The 27,582-nt window shown below is 35.8% G+C and overlaps 1 protein-coding gene across 1 annotated transcript in view; it reads left to right on the top strand.

Annotated features, from left to right (window-relative positions):
* SEMA3E (semaphorin 3E) overlaps positions 1-17,950 on the top strand; it is a 271,091-nt gene extending 253,141 nt beyond the window's left edge. The window contains exons 15-17 of the mRNA XM_060108350.1: positions 1,522-1,589; positions 3,083-3,222; positions 17,498-17,950. Of these exons, the coding sequence (XP_059964333.1) occupies positions 1,522-1,589; positions 3,083-3,222; positions 17,498-17,950 (661 nt within the window). The remainder of the gene's footprint in view (positions 1-1,521; positions 1,590-3,082; positions 3,223-17,497) is intronic.
* The last annotated feature ends 9,632 nt before the right edge of the window (positions 17,951-27,582 follow it).

Raw genomic sequence — 27,582 nt, 5'->3', positions numbered from 1 at the left:
TACTTTTCTGTCAATGTTTATTTTCAGTTTAGCTCAGTAGAATGATCCATGTGGCAGTTTTAATCTTAACTTTCTAAAATCTCAGGTCTTTAGGTAAGGTTTTCTAATCAACAATCTATCTTTTTTTAAACATGCTTTCGCACACAGGTCATAATCCTAAAAATCGATTGGAAATATTCATCTGTCCTAGCGTTCAATATAGGGAAATACTTAAATGGTTGTTTAAGTATTGCGTTCTTAACTAGGATCTGAACTCATGTGTGCGAAAGCACTCCATCTCTTGAAATAACGTTCCAATATCACTATTTGGTGACCTTGAGGAAAACCTAGAATGAAAAAAAAAGAAATTGAGACTGGAATTTAGGGGTCAGTTAGCCCAACTTTATTTTATGAAGGAGGACACACAGAACCAGGAAAGGCAAAGGATATGTATAAGTTCATGCAGCACATGAGTGGTGGCATTGGGATTTGAATCTGGTTCCCTTTTCCAAATTTTATCATGGCATATGGTTAAAGCATCTCTTTATGACTCTGGAAGTCTCACTCATTTCCCTCTGGGGTAAAACTTCTGTTTTTCCTTCTGTTTTTCCCTCTGTCTTGAAGATATGCCATGATTTAGAGAAGCAAGTAGTATTTTCTGCCTTTATTGTAATACTTCTGTTTTTATCTCAAATCTGAATTAATATGCCAAAGATCTTGATTTTAGCTTCCCGGTACTAATAATGATAATTTCCATTGTTTAATTCCTGAGAACAATGCTTACAAATTTGAAACATGGTTTATATTCTGGAATTCTTTTCCATGGATAAAGAATATTGTCATTTGTCAATTATATGTCTAAGCGAACTATAAAACATGAAAATATACTAGAAGCATATTTGCCTTTTAGAGGCAAATTGAGGAGAAGTACAATATTTCTTGAGTTCTACTATATGTAAGATATCCTGTTAAATAGGTAAATGCACCATCACATTCAATAGAGGCATATCCTTTCTAAATGTTATAACTGAATAAAAGTAAGTTGAGTATATTATTAGTTTATTTTTATTAGCAATCATATTGATCATGATGGCTGTAGAACAAAATATTTAGATCCAAATACCTTTACTTAATGCACTTTGATATAGATAGGAATTTTATGCATTTTTACTCAAATAGGTAGTCTGCTTCAAATCCCACTGTCTTTATCTACACACATTCTTTACCACCCAAGGCCCTCATTTTGAACTAGAAGACTTCTTGTTCAACTAAATTCTTAAAGAAATGTAAAGAGAACCTTCTTAAATTATAATCAAACTCATGTGACAATTTAAAAAACAGTTTTCTATAGATCTTATCCATTGAATAACATTCAGTGGAAATATGGAAAACTATGAAACTTGGATTTTATCCTGGTTTCGTATGACTGATCAGTTTTTTCAGTAGCAGAGTACTACTTGAAACTTTAATGAGGTTGGCTATCTTTTAAAGTCTGGAAAATTGAAATCTGAACATCTCCTAAATGCATTTACTTACTTTCAGGCGGTTCCGCAGACAAGATGTTCGTCATGGAAATGCAGCTCAGCAGTGCTTTGGACAGCAGTTTGTCGGTAATCCATAGAAAATCGATTGCCATGGGTTTCTTAGAGTGTGCGTTGAAGATAAACTGCCAGCTTCTTAAAACAGGGTCCTTGTTTTCTTTGTGATTGATACACACTAGAACTATGTTCCTGAAAGTATTCTGTTAAGATTTTGTGCATTGGGTATATAATCTTTCCTAATTAGGAAAACGTTTTATCTACCTACCAAGCTTTATTGTTAGAATTCAAAAAGGGGACTCCAAAACAAAAATGCTGCATACTTTAGGTGGCAGATGCCACGGTGATTTGCAGGATTTATTTCACCAGTTCAACCCTGGGAATGTCTTCACCATGTCTTTATAACTTACAGTAATTTTATCAAGAGTGATCTAACTTGAATCCAGTCACCTACTAAGCTTTGGATAGAATAAAGTGGAAAACTTCGACTCTTTCACTGGGTTTCTGATGAAAGGTGGTACGTGGTCCAATGTGTAAAGGAAGAGAGAAAATTTCAGCTGTAGACAAATGTAGAGAAGTCAGACAAGACGGAAAACCACCGTCCTGACTCTTTACACCATGATGGTAGTTGGTGAACAGGCTGCGCTCACCAGGAAGCAACAGGGGGAAGGGGCACCATGATTGGGAGACCAGAGGTATTTATACACAGCTCCAGAGATTGTTGTCCGGGATCAATTTGCTAGACCCCGGGCTGATTCAGCATTTGATGCAAGATGTAAGCCTTTCTCTATTAGCTAGAGAAAGGTGGCATTATAGTTTTAGGGAAATTTAAGGGTCAGTTTTGAATGCAAGGACTCAGACATAGAAAAAAAAATCCTGGGATCTAGTACTGAATTTGATCTTGGTTAAAAACAACAAAGAATAAATCCACTTGCTTTTATTCCAAACTGCAGTTAGGTATACTTGCCTCTCTGCCCATTTGAGTTCAAGTTCAGTGAGAGCCTTTCTGGGCCAAAATACAGATTATAATCAAGAAGTTCTTGTTCACAAAGTCCTTAGTTCAGTTTCGTACTCTTTTCTTCCTTCAGGAGCCCCGTATCTGGATAAGTGCAGTCCATTGTCAAGATAACACTCACACTTGCGTTTATGTAGTGTCATATCTCCTTGATTTCTGCTTTCTGCCTTTGGTTGTAATCATGAATTGTAGTTCTATGCCTTGCTTAATTGTTTGGGGCTCACCTTCTCTTGCCCGCTTTATCAGTGGATGTTGCCACTGATTTTCCATGAATTTAACACTGTTGCACCTTCTTACTGATCTGACTGTTACATCCTTTGGAACCAAACTCCCAGTTACTTCTTGCTGTCTCACTCCATAGCCTGCTGTGCCTTTTTAATGCCTAGATTTTGGTATGCTACTCTCCCTAAATAACTCCTGTATAGAAATTAACAATGAGTAATAAAAGTTACTCAGTTTGCTATAGGGGTCTGAATAAAGAATCTTTTCAAAAATATTGTTTGCCAGTAAAATCAAAGTCTCAAGGCTGATGTTAACATTTATGTTATAGGGGATGTTTTGGATAAGACTGAGGAACGATTGGCCTATGGCGTAGAGAACAACAGTACTTTGTTGGAATGTACCCCGCGATCTTTACAAGCAAAAGTTATCTGGTTTGTGCAGAAAGGACACGACACAAGAAAAGAGGAGGTAATTCATAGCTGCACATTCACACTGTGGTGTCTTGCATACAGTGTGCCATCAGTAGATAGATGATGCTTTATTTGGGTACTTAAAAAATTAAACAATCTATTGTGCTGTACCTGTCATTTTAAAAGTGGGTTTTTTTAATTATGTGTGATTTATATACATATAAATATATGTGTATATGTATAGGTATATGTATATATGTATATATAAAGGTTTTAAAATACCTATACATGTAGGTTTTTATATACATCTATATTTATAGACATATATAAATAAATTATGTATGTATGTATAAATACAATTTGGAACCTAGAATTAGATTTTAACTTAGGAGCTTTTTTCAGCTTCATGATCTTAGTGTCATGTTGTAAAATTATAGTCTCAAATTGTATCACCCAAGGCAGTGTTTTAGAAAAATAGCGAAATTAAACACCATTATCACATATATCTTAGACACATGGATAATAGAATTGAAACAACAGTAGCAGCGACATTAAACCAGTTGTTGATAAAGCTATTAAGTCATATGTGAGACATCAACTCAGGGGTTCCACTGTTGTCCAAAGAAAAGGCATCAGCTCTTTTATCCTTCTAAGCAGGTTTAGTGGTGGACATTATATTTCTATAATTATCTAACTAATGAGAGAGGAACGAGTTGGCCTGCTTTTACAGACAGAAGACTAGGCAGCATTTAAAGCACACATACAGAAGAGTCTGTATAGATGCATGCGGGTCTAGGGAGCTGGTTTTATGTAGGGAGGGCTCAAGGGTGTGAAGCAGATAAAACTTAGGGAAGGCAGATAAAGCATTGTTGATGTGGGCGTTGAACTTAATTTTTACAAAAATGGAATTAGAAAAATAGAAAATTTGGTTATATTAAAGGGTGATAGACTTGGTGAATACTGGGGAAATGGCCCTTAGTAAAGAGAGCGTTACAAGTTGAATAAGAGGAAGAAATTCTAGAGGGCTGCCTTAGGACACAGAGGACAGCTAATAGGTACTCATAAGATAGTGAGTCAGGAAAGTCTGTACCTCATTTTGACACTGGAGACGAAACCTTTGTCATCGGAAGTTTAAATGACTGATTCTACATGTAGAGCACAATTACATTTTATGCCTTTTTTTTCCCTAGCCTGTTGTGAAACTAAAAATCCAACATGTTTTTGGTCGAGAATCATAAAGTACGTTCTGGGAGATGACTAAACTTCTATATCCCAGGTTCCTGGGATAGCTATTAGAGAGGAAGATGATACCTCAGCTTAACAAAGGCTATTAGAAATAGTATAGAAAGGCAATCAGGAGAGGAAAATTCTCCTAAAGTTTCATGACATCATAACAATAGATATGTGTCCAAAAAAGTTACAGTACACTGCACTGAAATAAATTATTGATTTAGTACTGAAGTATTTTCCATTGCACAAATCTGAGATAAAACTGTTTTTTAAATTCCATTGTAACTGACTTGGCAGGAGAGGACCTGGGAATATTCTATAGTTCCTCCAGTTGAATGGCTTCGGAAGACAGAGAAGTAATTCTTTCATCAGTAGTTTTCTTCACTCAGTATGTTCTGTTTCTGATTTGGAACTCAGTGTAATCTGCCTCATTTGGAAAACTTTACCAAATCATTTTGACATGCTGCATCCAGTAATGTTCAATTTTAAGTTTCTTTATCATAGTAACATAATCTACTTCTTTTCCCCCAAATTTTAGTCCCTATTTTCAACTACATTCCAATTTCCCTGGTATATTTACTGGTACTTGAAATTTTGAGTTTACTCTATGCATGACAAGTTGTATCATAATCAGGTAGTGCTTGATTTCTGTAGACATAACAATATATATTGATTTATTCACAATCTAAAACAAAACAAAACACACAGTTGCTGACTTCATCAAAAGCTAAATGTGCTTGCTGTGTACACAAAGCAAAATGACTTTACGTGTGTATTCTTTCAGAGTTTTTTTAGAGTCTGTTGAGTTTTTTTAGCATTTAGAGTTTGGACCATTTTTGCATTCTAGTTACTATAAGACATATAAGATAATTTTATTATCAAATCTTGACCATTGCACAGGATGTTTAAGTTCAACTAGTCCAATTCTTAACTCATGTGGGTATGCTTTTTTAGAGTATCCCTGACAATGGCCGTCAAGGCTCATCCTGGATGCTACAAGCCACGGTCAGACCATAGCCTTTCTGAAAAATTTTGATTGTCGTATCCTTTTATTGAACTGCTATTTTTGAGTCTGGAATCCACTTACAGATGCACCCTCAACTCTCCTGAGCTGTCCAGAAATCATGTATTCAGGTGGATGATGTTTTTGCTCCAATTAATATGTAGAAATGCTCCATAACAAAATTTCTAGAAAGCTTTTAGCAATTCAGTTATCTGGTTTCTAAACTGGATCACTGCAATTCTCTCGAATGTGCATTTTATAGTTTCTTGCTTCCTTAAATAACACATATGAAACGTAACATGTTATTAATTCCAGAAATGTTTATGGAAAGCCTAATTTATAAGTACTTCATAAGGGAGCATTTTCCCTTGGCTTGATGACCTGGTTAATTGTGGTGTGCATCGTGATTATGACATCCTGGGGGAGAAGCCTTCATAGAAGAGACTTGGGAGATGAGGCTGTTCTTTAATGTGCATCTACTGTATACAGGAACTGGGGTAGGCGCCTTACCTTATTATTCTCGGATCTCACAGCTGCGCCTTACGCATAAGAATCCTCATCTTACAAATGCAGAAACTAAAACTCAAAGAGGTAGAGCTCATAAAGTCAGTTACAGACCCAAGGTTTGAACTCAGGTATTCCTGCCTCCTAAGCTGAGCTGCTTCACATTTATTCATCAGCCAAGTAACTAGGAATTTGCTATCTGTGTTTTATAAAATGTACCATTTTATTCTTAAAAATGTATTTATAGATGAGATCATTGAGACACAGAATGTTTAATCACTTTCCTGGTTATTCATAGATAGTGAGGCAGATTCAAATCCAGGTCTCTTAGTTCTTTCTACTAAATCACACCATCTTCTGAAATCAGAATTCTAAATACAGTTTCACATGCTCTGACTAGCATGGGGCAAATGGAAAACTGTTCAGTGCAGAAGTTCTGGAATTTGATTTCTGAAAAATGCTCCTGTTGTCAGATATATATATGTGTGTGTGTGTGTGTGTGTGTGTGTGTATATATATATGTACAAATATATATCTGTATTTTTTTCCATCAGAGTTTAGTGGAGCATGCTGCTTCAGCTTTGTTGGCACTCTACCTCATTTTCTTGGGTTTTAACTAAAATAACACTTTATTCATTTATTTGAAACTTATTTAGTGAGCATCTATTATGTCCCGCTTTTGTAAAACTTGTACTCTGGAGAACAGAGAAAGATAGTAATAATAATAATATGACTAAGTATGAACATTATTTAAAGTATCAGATGATGGTAAGGAGAAAAATACAAGAGAGATTACTTGCAGGGAAAGATTGCAATATTAAATGGGTGGTCATGGAAGGCCTTACTAAGAAGTTCACCAAAAAAGTGACATTTGCAAATGACTTGACAGAGGTGAGGTAATAAGCCATGTAACAGTGTTGGATAATGGCTTTCTGGACAGTGAGAACAGCAGGTGCAAAGGCCCTGTTTCATCAGGAGGGCACCTGATATATTAGAAGAACATCAGAGTGGAGGGCAATGTGGCTGGAGGAGACAGAGCAATAGGAAAACTAATAAACTGAGTCAAAAAGTGAGGTAAAGGGCCAGCTCATGCAGGGATTTGTAGGCCCTTATAAAGGGCTTTCGTTTTTGCTCTGAATTAAATAGAAAGCCATTGGGTAGTTTTCAGGAGAGCTATGACATGATCAAAATTTGGTTTTAAAAAGATGACTTTGGTTATTGTATTAAGACTGTAGCATGTGGGTGTGGAGATAAAGGTGGAAGCAGGGATGATAGGGACATACATCATTATGTTCAATGGCACAGCATTAACTGTCAGTGTGCCCTTCACCTACGAAGTCAAAGGATGGGCAAGTGGCCACCTCATACACATAAGAGCAAGTGCTTCACATATATTCTTTAGTATTATTGAAAATTGTGAAGGCTGTTTAATGTATTTAATATCTCAGAAGGAATGCATTTTCAACCTTCTGTTCTCATCCCCAAGTGTCTAAAATTAGTGTTTTGAATTCAATAAATATTCATTCAGAGCCTAGCTGAATAGGTGGTGAACAAATCATAGCCTTAGCCTTGTCGAAGCCTGTAGGCTTACAGTGAATACAGTAATGTGAACAGATAGTTATAATATATTGTGTTCATTACAACGTAGTATGAAACCACGGGAAAAGAAAATGGTCTCAATGGACAGGTCAGGTGTGGACGTGGCACTATGGACACTTAGGAAAAGATCCAAGGCAGAGGTGACATTTGAGCTGTGTTTTAATGGATAAATAGAAGCCAACTAGCAGAAAGAATGGTGTAATCATATGTGCTGGAGATGACAAACAATACGGTCAGTGTAGATCTGTGGAGGACATGAGGATGCAAAAATGACTAGATCCACCAAGGAACCATTTCACTTTATCTATAAGCCAATGAGAATGCCTTAGACACACTGTTTAGACACATTACTCTAGAAACTGGCTTACCAGCTTGGAGGATAAGCAAGATGTCAAGGAGACCATTTAAGAAGGTATTTCAGTGGTCAAATGAAAGAGTTTTGATCAAACTAAACAGTGGTAGTAGGAAGGGAGAAGACAGATTTTAATTTTTATGAGATAACATTGAGTACATTTGATATTTGAGATAAAAGAGAAATGATCAAAAGTGATTCATGGGCTTCCCTGGTGGCTCAGTGGTTGAGAGTCCGCCGATGCAGGGGACATGGGTTTGTGCCCCGGTCCGGGAAGATCCCACATGCCGCTGAGCGGCTGGGCCCGTGAGCCATGGCCGCTGAGCCTGCGCATCCGGAGCCTGTGCTCCGCAACGGGAGAGGTCACAACAGTGAGAGGCCCACGTACCACAAAAAAAAAAAAAAAAAAAAAGTGATTCATAGGTTCCCGGTTTGGGTGTTTGTGTGGTTGATGGTGCAGTGATGTGATTCCAAGAACACAGGGAGGAAAGGAAGACTTTGATTTTGGCCGTATTGAATTGGAGCTCCTGTAAAGCATGCAGACAGAGCTGTCCTGGTATATGCATGCCTGGGAATATAAAGCCCAAAGGAAAGACTTGGAATGGCAAGAGATATGTGAGAGACATTAGCAAAGAGGCAGTAAATTCATGGAGATAATAAAAGTAAGAATAATATAGCAAGCATCTATACTTAAATATGGCTTACTGTGTGCCAGGCACTGTCCTAAGAATGTTACCTATAGTAATCCTTTTAATCATTGCAACAGCCTTATGAAATAGAATTATTGTCCCCACTTTATAGATAAAGAAACTGAAGCGCAGAGATTGAGTTACTTGCACAATATCACATAGCTTGTGAAATCAGACTGAATTTGAGCCAGATATTCTGGTTTTAACCCTAGGCCCTTAGTTACACTGCAGTGGTGCCTCTAACTGCCATAGCCTGCCTTGGAGGCTTGGAATAAATAAGAAGCATTGTGAACTAAAGCTAGAAGCAAGGGGAAAACGCACATATAAGGAAAAAATAGGAGAAGAAAAAACTCCAAAATATGAAGAGTAAAATCGTTAGAGAAACAAGTCATAATTATAGTTAACATTCATTTAGTGCTTACTATGTGCTCTGTACTGTTCTAAGTGCTTCAGGTGTAGTAACTTTTTAAAAACTTACAACATTTCTCTGCGGTAGTTAGTATTATTATGTGCATTACAGAGATAAAATTAAGTAACTGATGCAAAGTACACAAATGGTAAGTACCACTAGAGTAGTATAGCTTGAGGGAGTAGAGATGGTGCAGGTGGGGATGTGGTATAGTAGAACTCAGAGAAAAGGAATTGGATAAGGACAAAGTAACAAACAGCACCCGTTGAAAAATTCAGAAAATAAGTGCCCAGGCTCTAGTGAGAACGTTCAGTAGAATGGTTAAGCCAGGAGCCATCTAGCAACAGGGGAAGTGACGCTGATGCACGGGGCTGTGTGGGATTAGAAACAGTTCGTATAGTGTTCTCAACCTAAAGGTTTAGGTGAGAAGTTTGAGAGAGGTCAACAGTAGGAGACGAGAGTTGAAAGAACTTCTGCTTTGCTTTTTTGGCTTAAGAAAAACAGTGACTTGGTCATGGTTAGAGGTTGAAGGGAAGTAGCCATGAAGAAGAAAATGTGCAGTTAATTGATGAAGCAAGATGAAGAGTATGGGAGAGAATATCATTACAGAAGTGACAGGTTGGATTCTAAGAAGGAAGAGGAAGAGCCCTCATTCTCTGAACTGAGGAGAAAAGAAAAGAAAGATTTTATGTATGTGGATAAGGGTAAGTTCATTTACAGAATCCTAGTTTAGCTGTTCCATAGGCCTTCTATAATTGTTTAAATTAGGTGGCCGTATATATTTCTACATATAATTTTAATTTGGAATACAGCTCAAATCTTCCATTTATGAAGGAGGTATAAAGTATGTTTGTGTGATTGCAAAGGACAAAACTGTTAGAAACACAACTAAATCACCCAGAAGTGATATACCCTAGTTTATGAAGTCTCAATTTCTGCAGTTTGATGTATTTGAATTTACAAGCCTCCAAAATAATTGCAAAAATTTAATTCTGAGTAACATCCCAAAGGAAAGGCATCCATACTTGTTAAGGCATGTGGTTGGAAAATTGCATTATTTCTCTATGTATTTCTCTTTCTCTAAAATGCATGCGCACTATATTTTAAAACTAAGTAATTGAGGGAATTCCCTGGCAGTCCAATGGTTAAGACTGCCTTCCATTGCAGGGGTTACGGGTTCAATCCCTGGGCAGGGAGCTAAGATCCCACATGCCAGGGCCAAAAAATCAAAACGTAAAATAGAAGCAATATTGTAACAAATTCAATAAAGACTTTAAAAATGGTGCACATCAAAAAAAAATCTTAAAAAAAATTTTTTAATGAAATAAAACTAAGTAATTGAAAAATTGAAATATGCATTGATTTGCTTAGATTTAAATATTTTTTAAATTTAAATATTTAAATATTAATTTAAATATTAATTTAAATTTATTTAAAATTACACTGTGTGTAATTTTCACTTATCCTGACAAAGAAAGCCATAGTTTCTTCAAGCTACTCAGATTAGTGTAACTGCCCACGTTACTATGCTCCTCATTTTGAATGTTTTAAGTTTGGAGTATATTATTTTTAACCTGAAAATAGAATAGTCTTTGGAACCTTGACAATAATTTAAAATAGAAGTTGGCAAAGTACAACCTGAGGGCCAAATCTGGCCCTCAGCCTCGTTTATAAATAAAATTTTATTTGAAAACTGCCACGCTCATTTGTTTACCTGGTGTCTATGATTGTCTTCATGCTACAACTGCAAAGTTGAGTAGTTATAACAGAGACCATATGACATATGAAGCCCCACATCTTTATAGCCCTTTACAGGAAATGTATTGACCTCTGATTAAAGAGCTCAAAACGAAAACGTATACAAGTAAAGTCTTATTAAGTACCTCTGTACTTGGGACAAAATATCTTTTCATGAAAAACCAAGCCCTCATTTTGTGCTGAGCACTATAATTTCATTGGAATGAGTTTTCAGCAAAACCAAACAAAATGAATATTTTCTTGGAATGTGTTCTTTGGGATTTTATTCTTTACTGACAAAACCAATGTGCATCCCAAAGACACTGTAAACAAGGTTGGGTTCTAGGAAGGAGTTCATAAATCCCAAGTGGGGGAGTTTCAGAGCAATCCCAAAATGCATAAAATATTCTTCATGCCCATGCCAAAGTGGTATAAGGCAGGCCAGTAAGCTGCTGGTCCATAAGACCATGATCATAATTTATCCCTTGGTAAGCATGGAAGATTTATTTCCCCCTTGATCTTTGTTGATCCTTTCCATTGGGGATTCTCTACTTAAGGGAAACTATTTTTGTGTGTTTGTGGGTCTTAAAAATAAAGTATCAATTTTATGCACCGTATAGACTGCTTAAATAATGCTCAGATGTGCATGTTTATTGTAGAAAATTCAAGAGAGGATGTAAGTTGACAGCAAAACTCCAGAACTTCAATTTGACTTTACTCTCTCAATTCTTTTTTAACTCTATACCAAAAATTTGTCACTTCTTAACTTCGTCTCCAGACCACCTACTGAGTAGGATAAATTCATCACAGTTATTTAAATATTGTTGAGAAATCTAAGAGGCATAGTTAACTTATCAGTCAGCAGTTCCTTCTAGATAACTTAGAGTTCATTGCATCTATGCTAAATTTGTACAGTCTCCATGAAAGCATAATTTTATTGATGATTCAATACATTATGGAGACAGCTTCTCTTGTAAAAACAAAAGAAAGAAAAGCGGGTACACAGGTTACATCTTTTAATGTTGCCGTTGCATTTTGTAGTCAAAACTCGGAAACTTTTTAAGCAAAATCTTATCTTCATTGTACCATCTTGTTTGCTAGATGACTCATATTTTCTTGACCTTCACCAGTGCTAGCTAATCCACGACAGGGATCAGTGACAGCCCTAAGTTTACATTTCTGTCTTTATTTACATGTTTTGAAAGCATCAGATTTGTTTCACGTGAATATTATTTCTTTGTTTTTCTTGTTATCATAACATTAAAGCATGTGAACTCTTGGCCTCGTTTGAAACATCTGTTTAGTAGTTTTGATGTTTCTACTTCAGTCTGTTAAAAAATGTTCTCATTTTTTCTAAACTAACAACTATTTGCAGGTAAATATTCAAAACTTACATTTTTGAACCTTGACAAGCATGTTTTTATAATGTCATATGCCGCGTATTTTAGTTCTGGAGTAATTAGCAATATAGCTTATTAATTTCATTTTCTCCATTGCAATGGCAAAGACAGTTTCTGTTGTATGAAGGGAAAATATAAAGCAGCTATGTGATCATAAGAATGGATCTAGAGTTTCAGGTAGAACTCTCTTCTGTTAATTTTCCAAGAGAATGCTGAACACCTTTGAAAATTAAACATATATCTTTCTAGATCTATGGAATCAGATCCCGATCTGTTTAATCCCACTGAGACCAGTCTGACTCTGGACATCTGATTAAACGAAGTAACATGGTAATGCAGAAAGTAACTTTAAAAGTATATTTTAGAGACACTTGGATCTCAGAATTTATCATACTTTCCTCTTTCCTTTGGTCACTAGGAAATTTAGTTTTGAATTTATACTCCAATTAGAGTAGCTGTTCAGTGCCTTATGGTATGCAGTTTTGTGTTCAAACATTATCTTTACTTTCATCCTCTGTCCTCTTATTCCCCTCATCCTGATCATCCTGATATTCTTTTTTTTTTTTAATTTTATTTATTTGGCTGATTCAGGTCTTAGTCGCGGCATGTGGGATCCCTCGCTGTGGCGCATGGGCTCTTTGTTGCGGTGCACGGACTTCTCTAGTTGTGGCATGTGGTCTTCTTTCTAGTTGTGGCTTGCAGGCTCCAGAGCGTGCAGGCTCAGTAGTTGTGGTATGCAGGCTCTAGAGCACACAGGCTCAGTATTTGCAATGCGTGGGCTTAGTTGCCCCACAGCATGTGGGATCTTAGTTCCCCGACCAGGGATAGAACATACATCCCCTACATTGGAAGGTGGATTCTTAACCACTGGACCACCAGGGAAGTCCCCTTATATTCTTTTTTTTTTTTTTTTTTTTTTTTTTTGCGGTACGCGGGCCTCTCACTGTTGTGGCCCCTCCCGTTGCGGAGCACAGGCTCCTGACGCGCAGGCTCAGCAGCCATGGCTCACGGGCCCAGCCGCTCCGCGGCATGTGGGATCTTCCTGGACTGGGGCACGAACCCATGTCCCCTGCATCAGCAGGCGGACTCTCAACTACTGCGCCGCCAGGGAAGCCCTCACTACCATATCTTTAATGATCATCTCTGCAGGTAACCCCTTATAGACCTGAGTGAAAATTTCTAAATTATTATCTGTCAACATCTTTCATTTCTATAACTATTTCCAGCTCGCTTTGCAGAATTTCTGCACCATCTGCCCTCTCAAAGCAGTTCATGTGGGTTCCCATTTCCCTATATCCTCACCTATATTTGGTATTTTCTATTTTTTGCCTTTCTTCTGGGTATGATGTAGTATTTTGTTTAAATTTGCATTCCTAAAATTACTAGTAAAGTTGAACATTAAGTTTGCATACTTACTAAACATTTGGGTTTCTCCTCTGAATTGCCTATTTATATGCTTTTTCCATTCCACCTTTTATTTCTCTTTGTTGACTTTCAAGAATTCTTTGCATCTTCTGTGTACATTAATCCATTCTTGAACATAAATATTCCAAACTTCTTTGATATAGTTGATATTTTGAATACATTTTTCACAGTATAGAGTTCTTATTTTTGATAACTTTCTTCTCAGCATCTTCTTGAGTTAGATTTACGTTTTCTCCAGTTGGATCTTTAATCTGAAGTAAATACAACTTTACTTGTTCTCTGTATAGTGTGGTAGGTTTCCCCAAATGAGCTATTAAGTAATTCATCCTGTGTCTCTTGGGGAATCATCTCTGTCATATAGCAAGTTCACATTGGAAAGTGTTTTTAATAAAAGGAAAATTTTATTTTTATACTGTAATATATGATACATTTTCTGTAAGTCAGGCAAATTTTTTAATTGAAAGAAGGCCAGATAAACAAACAAATACATAAAATTGTTGGTCTTTATTTCTTTACTAAAACTGATTTCATTGTTAAATATATTCTGAACTAACCAATTCAAGGCCTATGTCTGTCCATTTCCTATAAAAAGTGTGGAACCATATCATATGGTTGATACACATGGAAGTCACTGCTCCTTCCTGACTAGCTACCAGATGTGCAGGGTTCTTTGTTCAATTACTTTTTTTATTTGACATTATGAAACATACTGAATCAATCTTTATAGCTAAGAATATTAAAACCATTTTCATTAAGAGATTTTGTGTTTTTATAGATTGCCTATAAGAATATTTGATAAAATGATGTATTATGTACCGTCTTCTTGACCAAGGAAATCTGGTCTGCAGACAGAACAGCTGGGTGAAAACAATTCTGTAATAAAGATTTGATGTTGAAGGTATCCATGTTAACAAAAGTGGAAAGATTAAATCGTGGAAAGACTTCAAATACAAATTTCTAAGTCATTTTTTATTTTTAGGCATTCAAAGGCCATGGAAAATATATTTAACTTTCAAAGCAGTTTAACCTTCATAGTGTACAGCTGTCCAGACTCAAGAGTTAAAACATCTTTTCCTGAATTTATGATTCACTGTAACCAGGAGGGGAGACCAAAGTTCCAAGACAGGCACTATCTATAACATGCAAATAAATGATGTAGGACAATTCCCATTGTAATTGTCATGCTTCCACATTTTTGAACCAGTCTGGACTTTATCTATACGCAGTGCAGTTTCTCAAACTTGGGTTTCTGATTATGAAAGAAACACCTGCTTTTTATACCAGACTTGGAAACAGAAAACAAAAAACAAGAAAGTACTTCTCATCCAGTGATGAAAGGTTTGTATTTATTTCTATTTTTGCTTTTTGTTTTATTTCAAAACACTTTCATAGACTGCTTGCTCTATGCCAGAGACTAGGCTAGATGACTTTGGTGTTTTCTCATGTATTATTCACTCTCACAGGAGGTATAGTAGGGAGAGATCAAAGGATCATATTCGTGATGATGTTTGTATGCAGATTCTTTTCAGGGGAAGACAGTGTCCTGGAACTGTTTTTTCTGTGTATCTGTGGAGCACAGACCTCTTCTTTCATTAGTTAGTAACTGCTCCTGAAATCATGCTTGTTTCCTCTCTATCCAAGTCATTATTGAACTTACCTAGAAAAAGTGAATAACTTTTGGATGTATCTTTACTGGTATACCCCATTGTTTTGCATGTTTGTGCACTATGAACTAATTAGTATGTTCTCATTTTTCAGTGTGTTCTGAGCACTCACTGTGGAATATTCAGAATGATTAGGAGATAGGCCTTTGCCATTATGAAACTTAGTATATGGTTCAAGAGATTAAAATTGTATGGAAAAATAATTTGAAGAGGAATAAAAATACCAACTTATGTACTACAGATGTGAATGCTATTGAGTTACAAAAAGAAACAAAAGATTTTTGTGGGCTGTAAAGAAAGTATTCATTTAAGAAGGGAAAATTTAAGCCTAGAAGGAATTTTTTTAAGTAGTGGATGGGTGGAGTTCCCAACAACAGAAAGGAGTTCAACTAATGGAAAGAAAGACTAAGACCAGAATAAGACCTGGAAGTGCGAAATAAGGGGAGAGTTCAGGGGCCAAGAGCAGTGGCAGTTGTGAGGAGGAAGGTTTGATTCTAGTATCGTATAGGTTCCCACCACCACCTGCCCTTAAAAGTAAAACATTTTCTTGGGCTGCTATTATCACTTAGAATGTTCATCAAATATTCATAAGACTGAAACAAGAAATGCATTCTTTGTGCTCATAGCTTTTATTCAAATATAGAATGAAAATAAATTTACAAATAAAATGTAAATAAATTATGCATCATATAAATGTTTATTTAATGTGATGACTTTTTTTCGCTGAAATAAGGTATCTCCATGAACATATTTTGGAATACAGACTACCACATATGTGTGTGTATGTGTGTGTGTAAAACATCTATCCACAGCACCTTGTGCCATATGATGACGCAGTCCCCCCACACGTTGTTCAAGTGACTTCAAAACTTTTTATGTACATTAGTACGTAGGGATGTTGTTTGGTTTTCATATGGCTGGAATGTATCATTAACATATTAAATTTACCTTTGTTCTCAGCAGCTGGAAACTATTCAAGCTTTAAAAATGGTTCAAAGTAAACACAAACACTCACAATGAGGTTGATCTTCCACACGATCCCAAATAGAGTGTATTAGTTTATATTGATTATCATGCAAATAAACACATTAAGAAATCCTTCTAGAAAATTCATTCATCTCCAGAAGTGTTCCTCTTCCACCAAGCCTAGTGAGAAACACCACATTAAGCTGCTTTGGGATAGACAGTCAGAGAGGCAGAATCTGGTTCCTTGAGCAATTCTCACCTGCTCAGAGGAGCAATAGAGTCTGAATAAATTCTCAATCAGGAGCATGACGAAAGGGAGTGGACTTTGAAGAGTAAAATAGTACCCATATGTTGACATAAAGGAGAAAGATACCAGGTATAAGAAAACGTATTACAGGACTGTTGTTATGTATTTGCAGGTAATGTTGCAGGCTCGGGTGTACAAAGGTTAACAGGTGAGATGATGGTATTAAGGGAAGGAGGATACTTTGACATTGGGTGTGAAGGAGGCCTGAAGAAATGACATTTAGTTCAGCCTTTCGAGATGAGAAGGAGCCAGCCGTATGGGAGTCCCTCTAGGTCCTGAAACAGAATCAAGTTGGGCATGAAAGCAGAAACAGAAAGAAGAAGGATTTGGGGGAGACTGCCATGAGATAAGGTCAAAGAAACAGTCATGAAATATGTAGCAAAAAATAGTGAAATGGAATGGATGGATTTTTTTTTTTTTTCCGGTAAGGAGAGAGAGTATAGGTATCCCAGCTCTCTCAACACAGGTCCTTGTAGGTACATTGATCATTATGATCTGGGAAACATAAGAACCCTTGAACTAATAATAATAATAATAATAATAATGTGAGCAATGGCATTTGTTCTGGCATTACAAAAGAAATTAAATTTGACAAATCTTCATTTCACTCAAACTTCGAGTGCTATGCTAACTGGTCTCAGTTTGCTCTTAACAATACTGATGTAAATTGACCTCAAAGTCATTGATAGGAAGTGATCTCAATATAAATAAGTTCAGGACGCACACACACACCTGATGTAATTACTTACCTCTTTCTCATATATATTTATATTATATTTATATATAGTATAACAATATAAAAGAAATATATGTATTAAAATATGAATATATAAATAAAATACTAACATAATTTATATACATTTATATAATATATAGTTAATATACTCATATAATAGGTATATAATATATATAATTATATATATGATTTTTAGGATTTCATCATACAATAACAAAAATGAAAAAATTCTAGATAGTGGAAAGGGTTATAGGTTGGCATTCTTTTGTCCTAGATAATACTTCAGTGCCATTGATTTTCTTGTTCTTGCAGGTGAAGACAGATGACAGAATGGTTAAGATGGACCTTGGTTTACTCTTCCTAAGGGTACGCAAAGTGGATGCTGGGACCTATTTTTGCCAGACAGTAGAACATAGTTTTGTCCATACAATCCGTAAAATCACCCTGGAGGTTGTGGAAGAGGAGAGAGTGGAGGAAATGTTTAACAAAGACTACGAAGAGGACGGGCCTCACAAGATGCCTTGTCCTGCTCAGAGCAGCATCCCACATGGAACAAAACCCTGGTACAAGGAATTCTTGCAGCTGATTGGTTATAGCAACTTCCAGAGAGTAGAAGAATACTGTGAAAAGGTATGGTGCACGGATAAAAAGAGAAAAAAGCTTAAAATGTCCCCTTCCAAGTGGAAGTATGCCAACCCACAGGAAAAGAAGCTCCGTCCCAAAGCTGAGCACTATCGCCTGCCTAGGCATGTGCTGGACTCCTGATGGGGCGAAACCATCTACTGGCTTCTGAAGAATTTATATTTAGAAACTAAAAAAAAAAAAAAGAAAAAAAGAACGAGAAACCATCCACCTTCTTTGCATTACTTAAAAGAGATTTCTGTAATACAGAAAGGACTATAAAGGTGTTATGATAAATTATTCTATATACTCATTTGGTTGAATCTTACATAAAATTAACTAATTTTTTAAAAACAATGTATTGCTTGATAATTTCACATTATATTTATCAAAAGGTGACCATAGCTGTAGCTCTGAGTACTTGGCTGCTTTTCCATGGCAATTATTATTACCCTGGGAAGACTTAAGATTATTGCAATATTGCTGAAAAATTAGAGATTTTCATAATCATGGCAAAAATAAATGTTTTAATCCTTCTGAATTTTGCCTTTCCACCACGATGTAAAATATATAGAATATCAGATACTTTAACATTCTCATGTGAACCATCCGTAGTCTTTAAGAATTATTGTGTTAGTGTTGTCTAAGCCATGAGCTTTATGAAGCAGGTGTGTTGTAATTATCGTAAACCATGAAGGAAAAATTGTGGTCACCTTGAGGCTTGTGCTTTTCATAAAACATTCATTAAACCACATTCACAATAGTTCTGTTTCAGGATGAAAACACATTCTTTCAATTTCACTCCAGTGCAGGAAGAAGAAAGTTAAGGTAACTTCTCAGAAAAACAGCAAAATATGTCAGAACAGCTGGAGTGACAGATTCTAACTGAAAACATTTTTGCTGCCCTCTTGTGGTAGAACAGGTATATTCTCCTATCTTTTTTTTAATTCTATGGATTGTCCAGGAAAGATCTGAAACCAGTTTCTCAGTAACTATATCTAGCTCATTTTCAGAAAAAAACTAACTGGAGTAAAAATGTGTTAATGCTTATATCATGTTTTAAAGTGGAGATAATATGTTTATTATTACTTCATAAGCCCAAAATGAAGATACTACGGCACTGAAGCTCTATTAAAACTTAAGTTTTATGCCTTTTAAATAATCTTCTGTGAAATCTAAAAGATATTCCAGGAACATGTTTTATTATTTTTAAAAAAGTAAAGCATTCTGCTCTCAGATATCAAAATTTCCTTTCAATTTTATATTAACAAATAGGAAAATTGTTTCATGAGGTTCACTTAACTACTGAGATGTTTAGAGCACCTTAACTTTTTTCTTATAAATTTTATCAGAAGTTTTTATTTTTGAGAGTGCTTATTTCCTGAAGTTTTTTCTTCTGTTTTACTTAGCCGTTAACTTTCTAAAATATGAAATTTTGAGAGTTTTCATTTAACCAAAAACTAAAAGCAAGTGAATTACACATGAAAACAATTATGAATATTTAAATGTTAATTTTGAATAACATTAATTTCAGTTTTCAAAATTAGCTTATAGGCTATACAATTAAGAAAGTTAAGGTGTTGATAACTTTTGATGGTTTGCAATTTAACTCAAACATTAACAAATTTAAGAAAGTATGGAAAGCACATTCAATAAACTGCCAAGCTCCAAAAGTCCTAAAGGAAACAAATATATTGGAAATTAACATTCTCTGAAAAATGCAGTTGTTATTTACCTAGAAATCCACTGGAGGTCATTGCTGCCCACCAGTATTAACCAAAAACTGTATATGTTTCAATAAAAGCCTGCCCAACGTGGAGAAATAGAACCGTAACCACAAATCACAGGGACGGTCCTTAGCAAAGTTTATGTCTGAAATACTCAAAGTGAACAGATAAGGCAAAGCATAATTGAAAATATTCTTCCATTAACACAAGAGAAGGGAAAGTAGGATTTTCTCCTGTATTCAAAATTTTTTAAAAATAAGGCAGTTGCGGTGTAAGTAGTTATCACTTTAAATAACACACAAAAGCAGTTAATAATAATGGTAGCAGTAACGTCAATTGTGAACTAAAATATTTGGTAACTGAAGAGAGAAGACTAAGGAAAATAACTTTTCTATGATGTAAGTCTTAAGAATAAATGGTCCTACAAGCTGTTCAACTAAACTGAGATGACTATTTTAACAAGAAAAAGAAAAAAGCTTTTTAAAATGCTAACTTGAAAGAAGCCTAATTAGAAAATTTTGAGGACACAAGTTCACAGTTTAGGGAGAGCACTAAATTTCATACACACTTATTTTTCTGTTTTCTCAGTTTCTCTCTCTCTCTCTGTCTCCCTGCCGCCAGCTCCTCCCTCCTCTTTTCTCCCCCCATAGATGAGTGCAGGCACACAGTCACACACACACACACACACACACACATCATGATATACTTTAAGATAAATCTCCATTGCCCTCTCAAAAGACAAATCAACAACCTATGCTGTCCTGTCCTTCTTGAGAATCTGAAACATACCACAAAAACATATTTGCAATCTTTTGTTCTGTCTGGCATTAGAAATCAAATTTAGAATCTCCTTTGCGACATACCCAAGCTTGGAAAATCACAAGTGAATTGATCATTTTTATCCCCTTTTTCTTGAACTCAGGAAGGGCACATACTTAGTCAACTGCCTTGACTCCAGCACATTTTCGCCAGACCCCATGCCCTCTGGGAACACACAGCTGAGAAAGAATCATAACCCATAACTACCCATCCTAGATTCAAAGGGACACCTCAATGTGGGGTCAGTCTCCTTCTTCAGCTGTCTTCTATGTTATTCTCTGGGGAGGGAGAGGACCTGTGAATAGAATGAGTTTGGCATAGGACAATGTGCACCTCTGTTTTCAGTCTTGTGTCACCCATTGAGCTAGAGATGGAGATTTGTTAGCTAGAAGGATTACAGCTTGAATGGATCTTACTTTCTGATTTGTGAGGTCTCTTCCACATCTAGCATTCTACATTGCTAATGTTTTCTTTTGTGGTTATTACTGAATATTTCAGTGCAAAGCTATCAACTTGGAGAAACAGGAATTAAAAATAGTAATAAACACTAATAAGAGCTCTAGCAAAAAGGGAACAGAAAGTCTTTGCCTGCTTAGTAAGTGGCAATTCCAAATATATTTTAGAGTTTTTTCCTTCCTAAAGTTAGTTAAATACTTAGGATGTTTTTAATCAAGTGTGTAATATTTGCTATAAGGTGTAGGGTTTTGTAAATCTTCATAGTTATTATGGACATTTGTAAAATTTGTAAATTACAGTAAATTGTTTTGAGTGTTAGTGGTAAGCATGAAACAAACACAGCAGCTGTTGTCCTTGAAATGAATTGTCTTCAGCCTGACTGATGTATTAAAAATATCACTTAGCATTGTATAGGTATTTGAGATCCCAGGAGAAAGTGCCACAGTCATGATGCCTGTAAGGAGTTGCTGTTATTTTTCTTAGAGCAAAGTATCACATAGAGGTACTTCTTCAAAAGCAGTGCTCATTTTTTAGGCCAACAACTGTTGCATTTGAATCAGATATAAATAATAGATTTTCCAGAAACACTTTTGATTGTAGTATGTTATGTAAGCTGGTATGTTTATTTTATTTTTCTTGGGAAGATAGCGTTATCTTTTTGGCTTTCACTATAAACTCAGTGTGTTCTGTTTGTGTCTAAATGGCTTAGTTACAAGCTGGAGGACTGTATTGGGGTATTTTTGTCTGTGTGGCTTCCTTTTATTTGCTTGCCTGTGTCCATCACAGCATGTGCCATATTGTTTCTTCTCACTGATGATAAGCCATGAGACTTATTACCATCTGGTGGCAAGCTACAAAGACCATTGACAATGGGTCTCTTTGACTCTTGCATGAATCTGCCACTGTACACTGCAGAATTTGTACCATTATGTATAATTTCTATTTAGTTCAACTTAGAGGATAAAGAAATAAATATTTGTAAACGCTTGAGCGCTGTCCGAGGAGTGTTTTCTCACTTTTTGGCAGTTGAACCCCAGTTTCATAACATGTCAGGCTGAACGTAAACATACAATGTTAGACAAGCACTAATTTTTAAGAAGTTAGAAAAGAATTCAGTTCTCTTTCATTTCAAATGTGTAAGCCAACTTTCTTATGAAGGAGAGTTCATTCATCTCAATACCTTGCAGCAGTTGGATTTGTTTATGTCACATCATGTTTCTAGGACCAGCATCCAGAAATCCCTTTCAAAGCTGCATCATCCAGGTAAGAGATATGGAGAATGAATGCCTTTAAAATGGTAACTAATAGGGTGTTTATGATTTTTACAAGCCTCGACTGGTATCTAAATTGCTGTTTTCTCTGCTATTTTTTATAAGAACTTGGGGAGGTCATTTATATGAGATTTAGTGTTAAATGACTCCTTCTTTGGGGAGTTTTGTTTTCAAGGCCAATTTTATTGTATCGGTAAGTAAATAGTTCCGATGTTTTAAAGAAAGATTTTGGCAGCAGCCTAGGACATGTTTCTGGCAGCTTTGTGATATGACAGTGCCATTACTGCGTATACATGTTTCACACTTGCATTTATTTGTAATACAGGGCCTACTTTTAGTGTAGTATTTGATGAACCCATTGAAACTGCTTTTTAGATCCATACTCAGTCATTAGTCAAGGAAAAGTAGAGAAACATTTGTGGGGATTAGAAATCTCTTACCTGTTATTCAAAGGGAACAAAAGTATGCACCCCTTTTTATTCAGAATTATGTGCCAGGCAGTGGATGGTTGCTTAATAATGCCATTAAGTTATGTAGATAAATAAAAATTGAATTATATTTGTTCTCAGAAGATGTTTTCATTGGAAAAATTCCAATTCTTCATTTTACTTTATGCACGGAGATACTCAACAAGAGTGTAGCTTTAAAATTTTTTTTTCAAGGGTTTTGAGTGTTGTGAAAAGTACTTCTAATTATGAATCTTGGGACTTCTGGTCAGGATGGCATTGAAAAGCCACACTTTGATTCAGAGGAGCTGCAGTGATGTAGCAATGATAGATAGTACATAAAAAGAAAAAATAATTTAACAAAAAAAAGAAAGAGACAAGTCACAGCCAGAAGGTGGTCATCTGCAAGACAGGACGAGGGCTCTCATCAGGACTGAAGCAGCCAGTCCCTTGATCTTGGACTTCCCAGCCGCCAGCACTGTGAGAAATAAAATTAATTTGATATGCAAGTCACCCAGTCTATGGTGTTTTTTTTTTACAGCAGCCTGAGCAGACTAACACACAATGAAAGCACAGAGGAAGGCAGAGAGATTAAGGAATAAACAGAAACATGCAAAATGAGCCTACAAACAAATATTCCAAGGCATTTCAAAATATCTGAAGTTAAGTGAAAAGTGATATCTGGAAAAAGCGATGAGAAGTGGCCTCTCAACCAGGATTGTCAGCTTAGAGCAATCAGGTTAGGGCATTCAGAAAGAATTTCCATATTGTAGGAGGTTTCTTCTTTGTGGCTCAGAATAGGTTTGGGGGGAAGGGAAAGATAAAATTATAAACTCAATATTCAAGCAGAAAAACAAAAAGAGCTAGTGACAAGCAGGATGATCCCTTGGAGATTATTCCATAAATTTAATCTATTTTGAAGGAATGATTGAAGAGTTTCTTAATTTTACGTGTTTTTTTTTAAAGCAGCTTAAAACAACTCAAATTTATTATCTTGTGATTTCCATAAATCAGAAGTCCAGGCCCATTGTGTTTCAGTTGGATTCTCTGCATAGGATCTCAAAAGACCAAACTCAATGCATCAGCTGCCTGGGCTCTGGTGAAGAATCCACTTTCAACTTCATTCAGATTATTGGGAGAATTCTGTTCCTTGTGGTTCCAGGACTGAGATCCTGTCCCTGCTCCATATTCGATGCCAGCAGGTGGGCTGTTGAGTCCTTCTGAAGCTTAGACTCTCTCTGACTTCCTCTCATGCTGCATTTCTCCGTCTCCAGTTGGAGAAATGTTACTGCTTTAAGGGTTTGTGTGATTAGACTGGGCCCGCCCACATAATCCAGGCTAATCTTATTTTAAAGTTTGTAACCTTAGTTACATTGCTAAAGTCCCCTTTGCTGTGTAACAACATATTTTCAGATTCTGATGATTAGGGTATGGGCATATTTCAAGGACCATGTAAATCTCCTGGCCTCCAAAGCTTCACATTCCTCCCAAATGCAATATACATTTACCCCCATCTCAAGGTCCCCTAATGCCTTATCCTTCAGCTCAAAAGTCCTCAATCTTCTCATCTGCTTCTAAGTCAGGTATGAATAAGGCTCTTGATATACTATCAAATATCCTTCGGGGGTACAGTTCCTATCCATCTGTGGCCCTGTGAAACTAAAGGAACAAGTTATCTGCTTCCAACGTATAATGATGGGTCAGGCATAGGGTAATAGTTTAAGGATATTCTGGCTCAAACAAGGAGAAAATGGTAGATAAAAATGGAGTTCCCAATCCAAAGCAGTTTGAAAATTCAGCTCGGCCACTTCCATGAGGTTTCAGGGCCTGGAAATATTCTTCTGTGCCTCTTGGCTTTCTCTCTGAATATCCGTCTTACCCTGTGTGCTCTCTATCCCATTCTCTGGACTCCCTTTTTAAAATACCAAAATCAAAGACATAGCTCTTCCTAAAAAACACTGATATGAAGTGTACAGATAATTATCTCAGCTTTCAATTTTGTAAAATTGAAATTTTTTTCCTGTTAACATCAGGATGTGTAATTGACAGATGATATTGAGTTATGCTGACTATAACATTCTACCAGTTTAATAAGTGAAAATGCTAAGTTCAAAGTTGTCTTTCCTCAAAGGCTTATGGAAAAGTGAAGTAGTCATTCTATCAGGTATGTAGAAGTATCTCACTGTGGGGTTTTTATTATGTTTCCTCAGTGACTAGTGATGTGCTTATTTGTGCTTATTTGTTATTCATATATGTACTTTGAGGACATGACTATACAAATTATTTGCCCATTTTTATTGAGTTGTTTGCCTTTTCATTATTAAGTTGTAAGAGTTCTTTATATTGTTTAAATATAAGAGCTTCGTCAGGTATAAATGGTTTTTATTAAGTTCTATTTATTGACATTTCAAGTTTTTTACATTAAATTTAGGAAATTTTTGCCAAACACAAGGTCACTAAGATTTTTTTCCAATACTTTCTTTCAGAATTTTATGGCTTTACTCTCACATTTAGATCCACAGTCCATTTGAAGGATTGGATCCATAATCCATTTAGTTTGTGTGCACTGTGAAGTATGTGTCAAGATTTATTTTTTTGCACATGTTTGTTCAGCTATTCCAGTACCATTTGTTGAAAAAACAATTCCCCCATTGAACTGTCTTTGTACTTTTTTAAAAAATTGAACTGTAGTTGATTTACAATATTGTGTTAGTTTCAGGTGTACAGAGTAGTAATTCAATATTTTTGCAGATTATATTCCATTATAGATTACTACAAGATAATGGGTATAATTCCCTGAGCTATACAGTAAATCCTTATTGCTTATCTATTTTGTATGTAGTAGCTTGTATCTGTTAAACCCATATGCCCAGTTGGTTGCTCCCCCCTTCCCTCTCCCCTTTAGTAACCACAAGTTTGTTTTCTATGTCTGTGAGTCTATTTCTGTTTTGTATATACATTTTTTTTGTTTTTAGAGTCCACATATAAGTGATATCATAATATTGTCTTTCTCTGTCTGACTTATTTCACTAAGCATAATATTCTCTGGGCCCATCCACATTGCTGCAGATGGCAGTATTTCATTTTTTTATGACTGAGTAATATTCCATTGTATAAATACCACATCTTAATCCAGTGGTCTGTTGATGAGCACTTGGGTTGCGTACATGTCTTGGCTATTATAAATAGTACTGCTGTGAACATTGGGGGTGCATGTATCTTTTCAAATTAGTGTTTTCATTTTTTTCCAGGTATATACCCAGGAGTGGAATTGCTGGATTATATGGTAACTGTATTTCTAGTTTTTTAAGGTACCTCCATACTGTTTTCCATAGTAATTGCACCAATTTACAATCCCAACAGCAAACGAGGGTTCCCTTTTCTCTACAACCTCTCCAACGTTTGTCATTTGCAGACTTTTTGTTGATAACCATTCTGACTGGTGTGAGGTCATACTTCATTGGGGGTTTGATTTGCATTTCTCTAATAATTAGTCATGTTGAGCATCTTTTCATGGTCTCTGCACCTTTTGATGAAGGTAATCAGCTATAAAATTTTTAGTTTGGCTGAACCAAGCTAACCTACCAGACTTAATGGTTTACCCCTGTCCCAAAATGTGTAACATTCCATATATATGAAAGTCCTTTTAGTCCTAAAAATTCTATCAAATAAAGCATGTCTTTGATTTATCAAGCCATCTTCTTTAAAATGCCAATAACTCTTGTAGAACTGAGTAGACTAGATAGAATTCACATCAGCAGTATCAGTTAGCTTCACCAGCCATATGGAGTCATCTGAACTGTTAGAATGATATTTTTGATGGAATGGGGGTGGGGGAAGGAAGTGAAAGGAGGAAAGAAAGGAGCTATTTGGCTTTTTAGAATGGAACACTTTAAGGAAAAGTTCAGGCCTTGGTTGAAAGATTAGAGTAACAGAGGAGGAATGTGCCCCCAGGGGTAAGAAGATGAAAATAGGAGATAAAATGACTTTTTATACAATTTTCCCTGTATTGTTCTTTATTCAGGAAAAGGTATAAACTTTAAAAATGCTTTCTACAACCCCCTTCAAGTTTGTTGTCCACTATCATCCACAGTTCCTGAGTTCTCAGATGCCAGTGCTTCTTTCTCCTCCTTTCTACACTATGTGGCCTTAAATCTCAGAAAGCAGAGCTCAGGCTAGTTAATACTCAGGTGAGGTCTTTCAGGGACATATCGGTTAAAAAGATTCTTGTGGCTTTCAAAGTAATTCAATAGCTGTACAACATTATTTCCTTAGGGATGGTACATTTTTGAGTTATCAAAATGCAACTTGCCAAAAAATGCAACTTGTACTTTTGGGCAGGGTTTTCTGTGTTACATCATCATAAAAAGTCATCTAATTCCTCAAAGATGTAATTATATGCAAAATAATCTTAGTGCTAATATGTTTTTTGAAACATCATCTTCTAAAATTTTAAGTGTATATTTGGTTATCGTGTTCTTTATTAACCAGACTATTATAATATGTAGAATAATTTGTCAAATATAAACTAGTTCCTAAAATGTGTGCATAAATGGGCATTTACTGTAACACTTTTACTCTCTCAGGAGTGATATTGCAGATATATTCTTGGTAGCAATCTGAAGATTAGCTTGGAGTTTATTTTTAAATGTGAGAATGTCTCATTTCTGCAACTAATTAATTCCGTTTAGTGAGGACACACATTGAAACACTGAATTTATTTATTCTGGTTTGTCATGTCTATATGTAGCCTAGCAGTCAAAGCTTTTCTAAACAGGAGATTTTAAAACTGTATTCATTTTACCATATTTTATGATATAGCACAAAAAAATACTACAGAATGTTTTCAGAGGATCCATAAATGAAATACTGAGGCACTTTCCTGAGGAGATCAGTAATCAGTATTTTATGTGCTACATTGGTCTGTTCACCATCTACTATGTTTGAGGCATGTGGTTGATATTGTATTTGGTACAGTGCAAAGCTCTCTCTGCATTATGTTAAAAATAATCCCTGCACCAAGGGACTAGCCTAATTCAGGTGTTTAATACCAATCC

The sequence above is a fragment of the Mesoplodon densirostris genome, chromosome 9 (assembly GCF_025265405.1).
Source record: "Mesoplodon densirostris isolate mMesDen1 chromosome 9, mMesDen1 primary haplotype, whole genome shotgun sequence".
Taxonomy (NCBI): domain Eukaryota; kingdom Metazoa; phylum Chordata; class Mammalia; order Artiodactyla; family Ziphiidae; genus Mesoplodon; species Mesoplodon densirostris.
The sequence above is the reverse complement of the archived record's forward strand: the minus strand, read 5'-3'. Positions and strand labels throughout refer to the sequence as shown.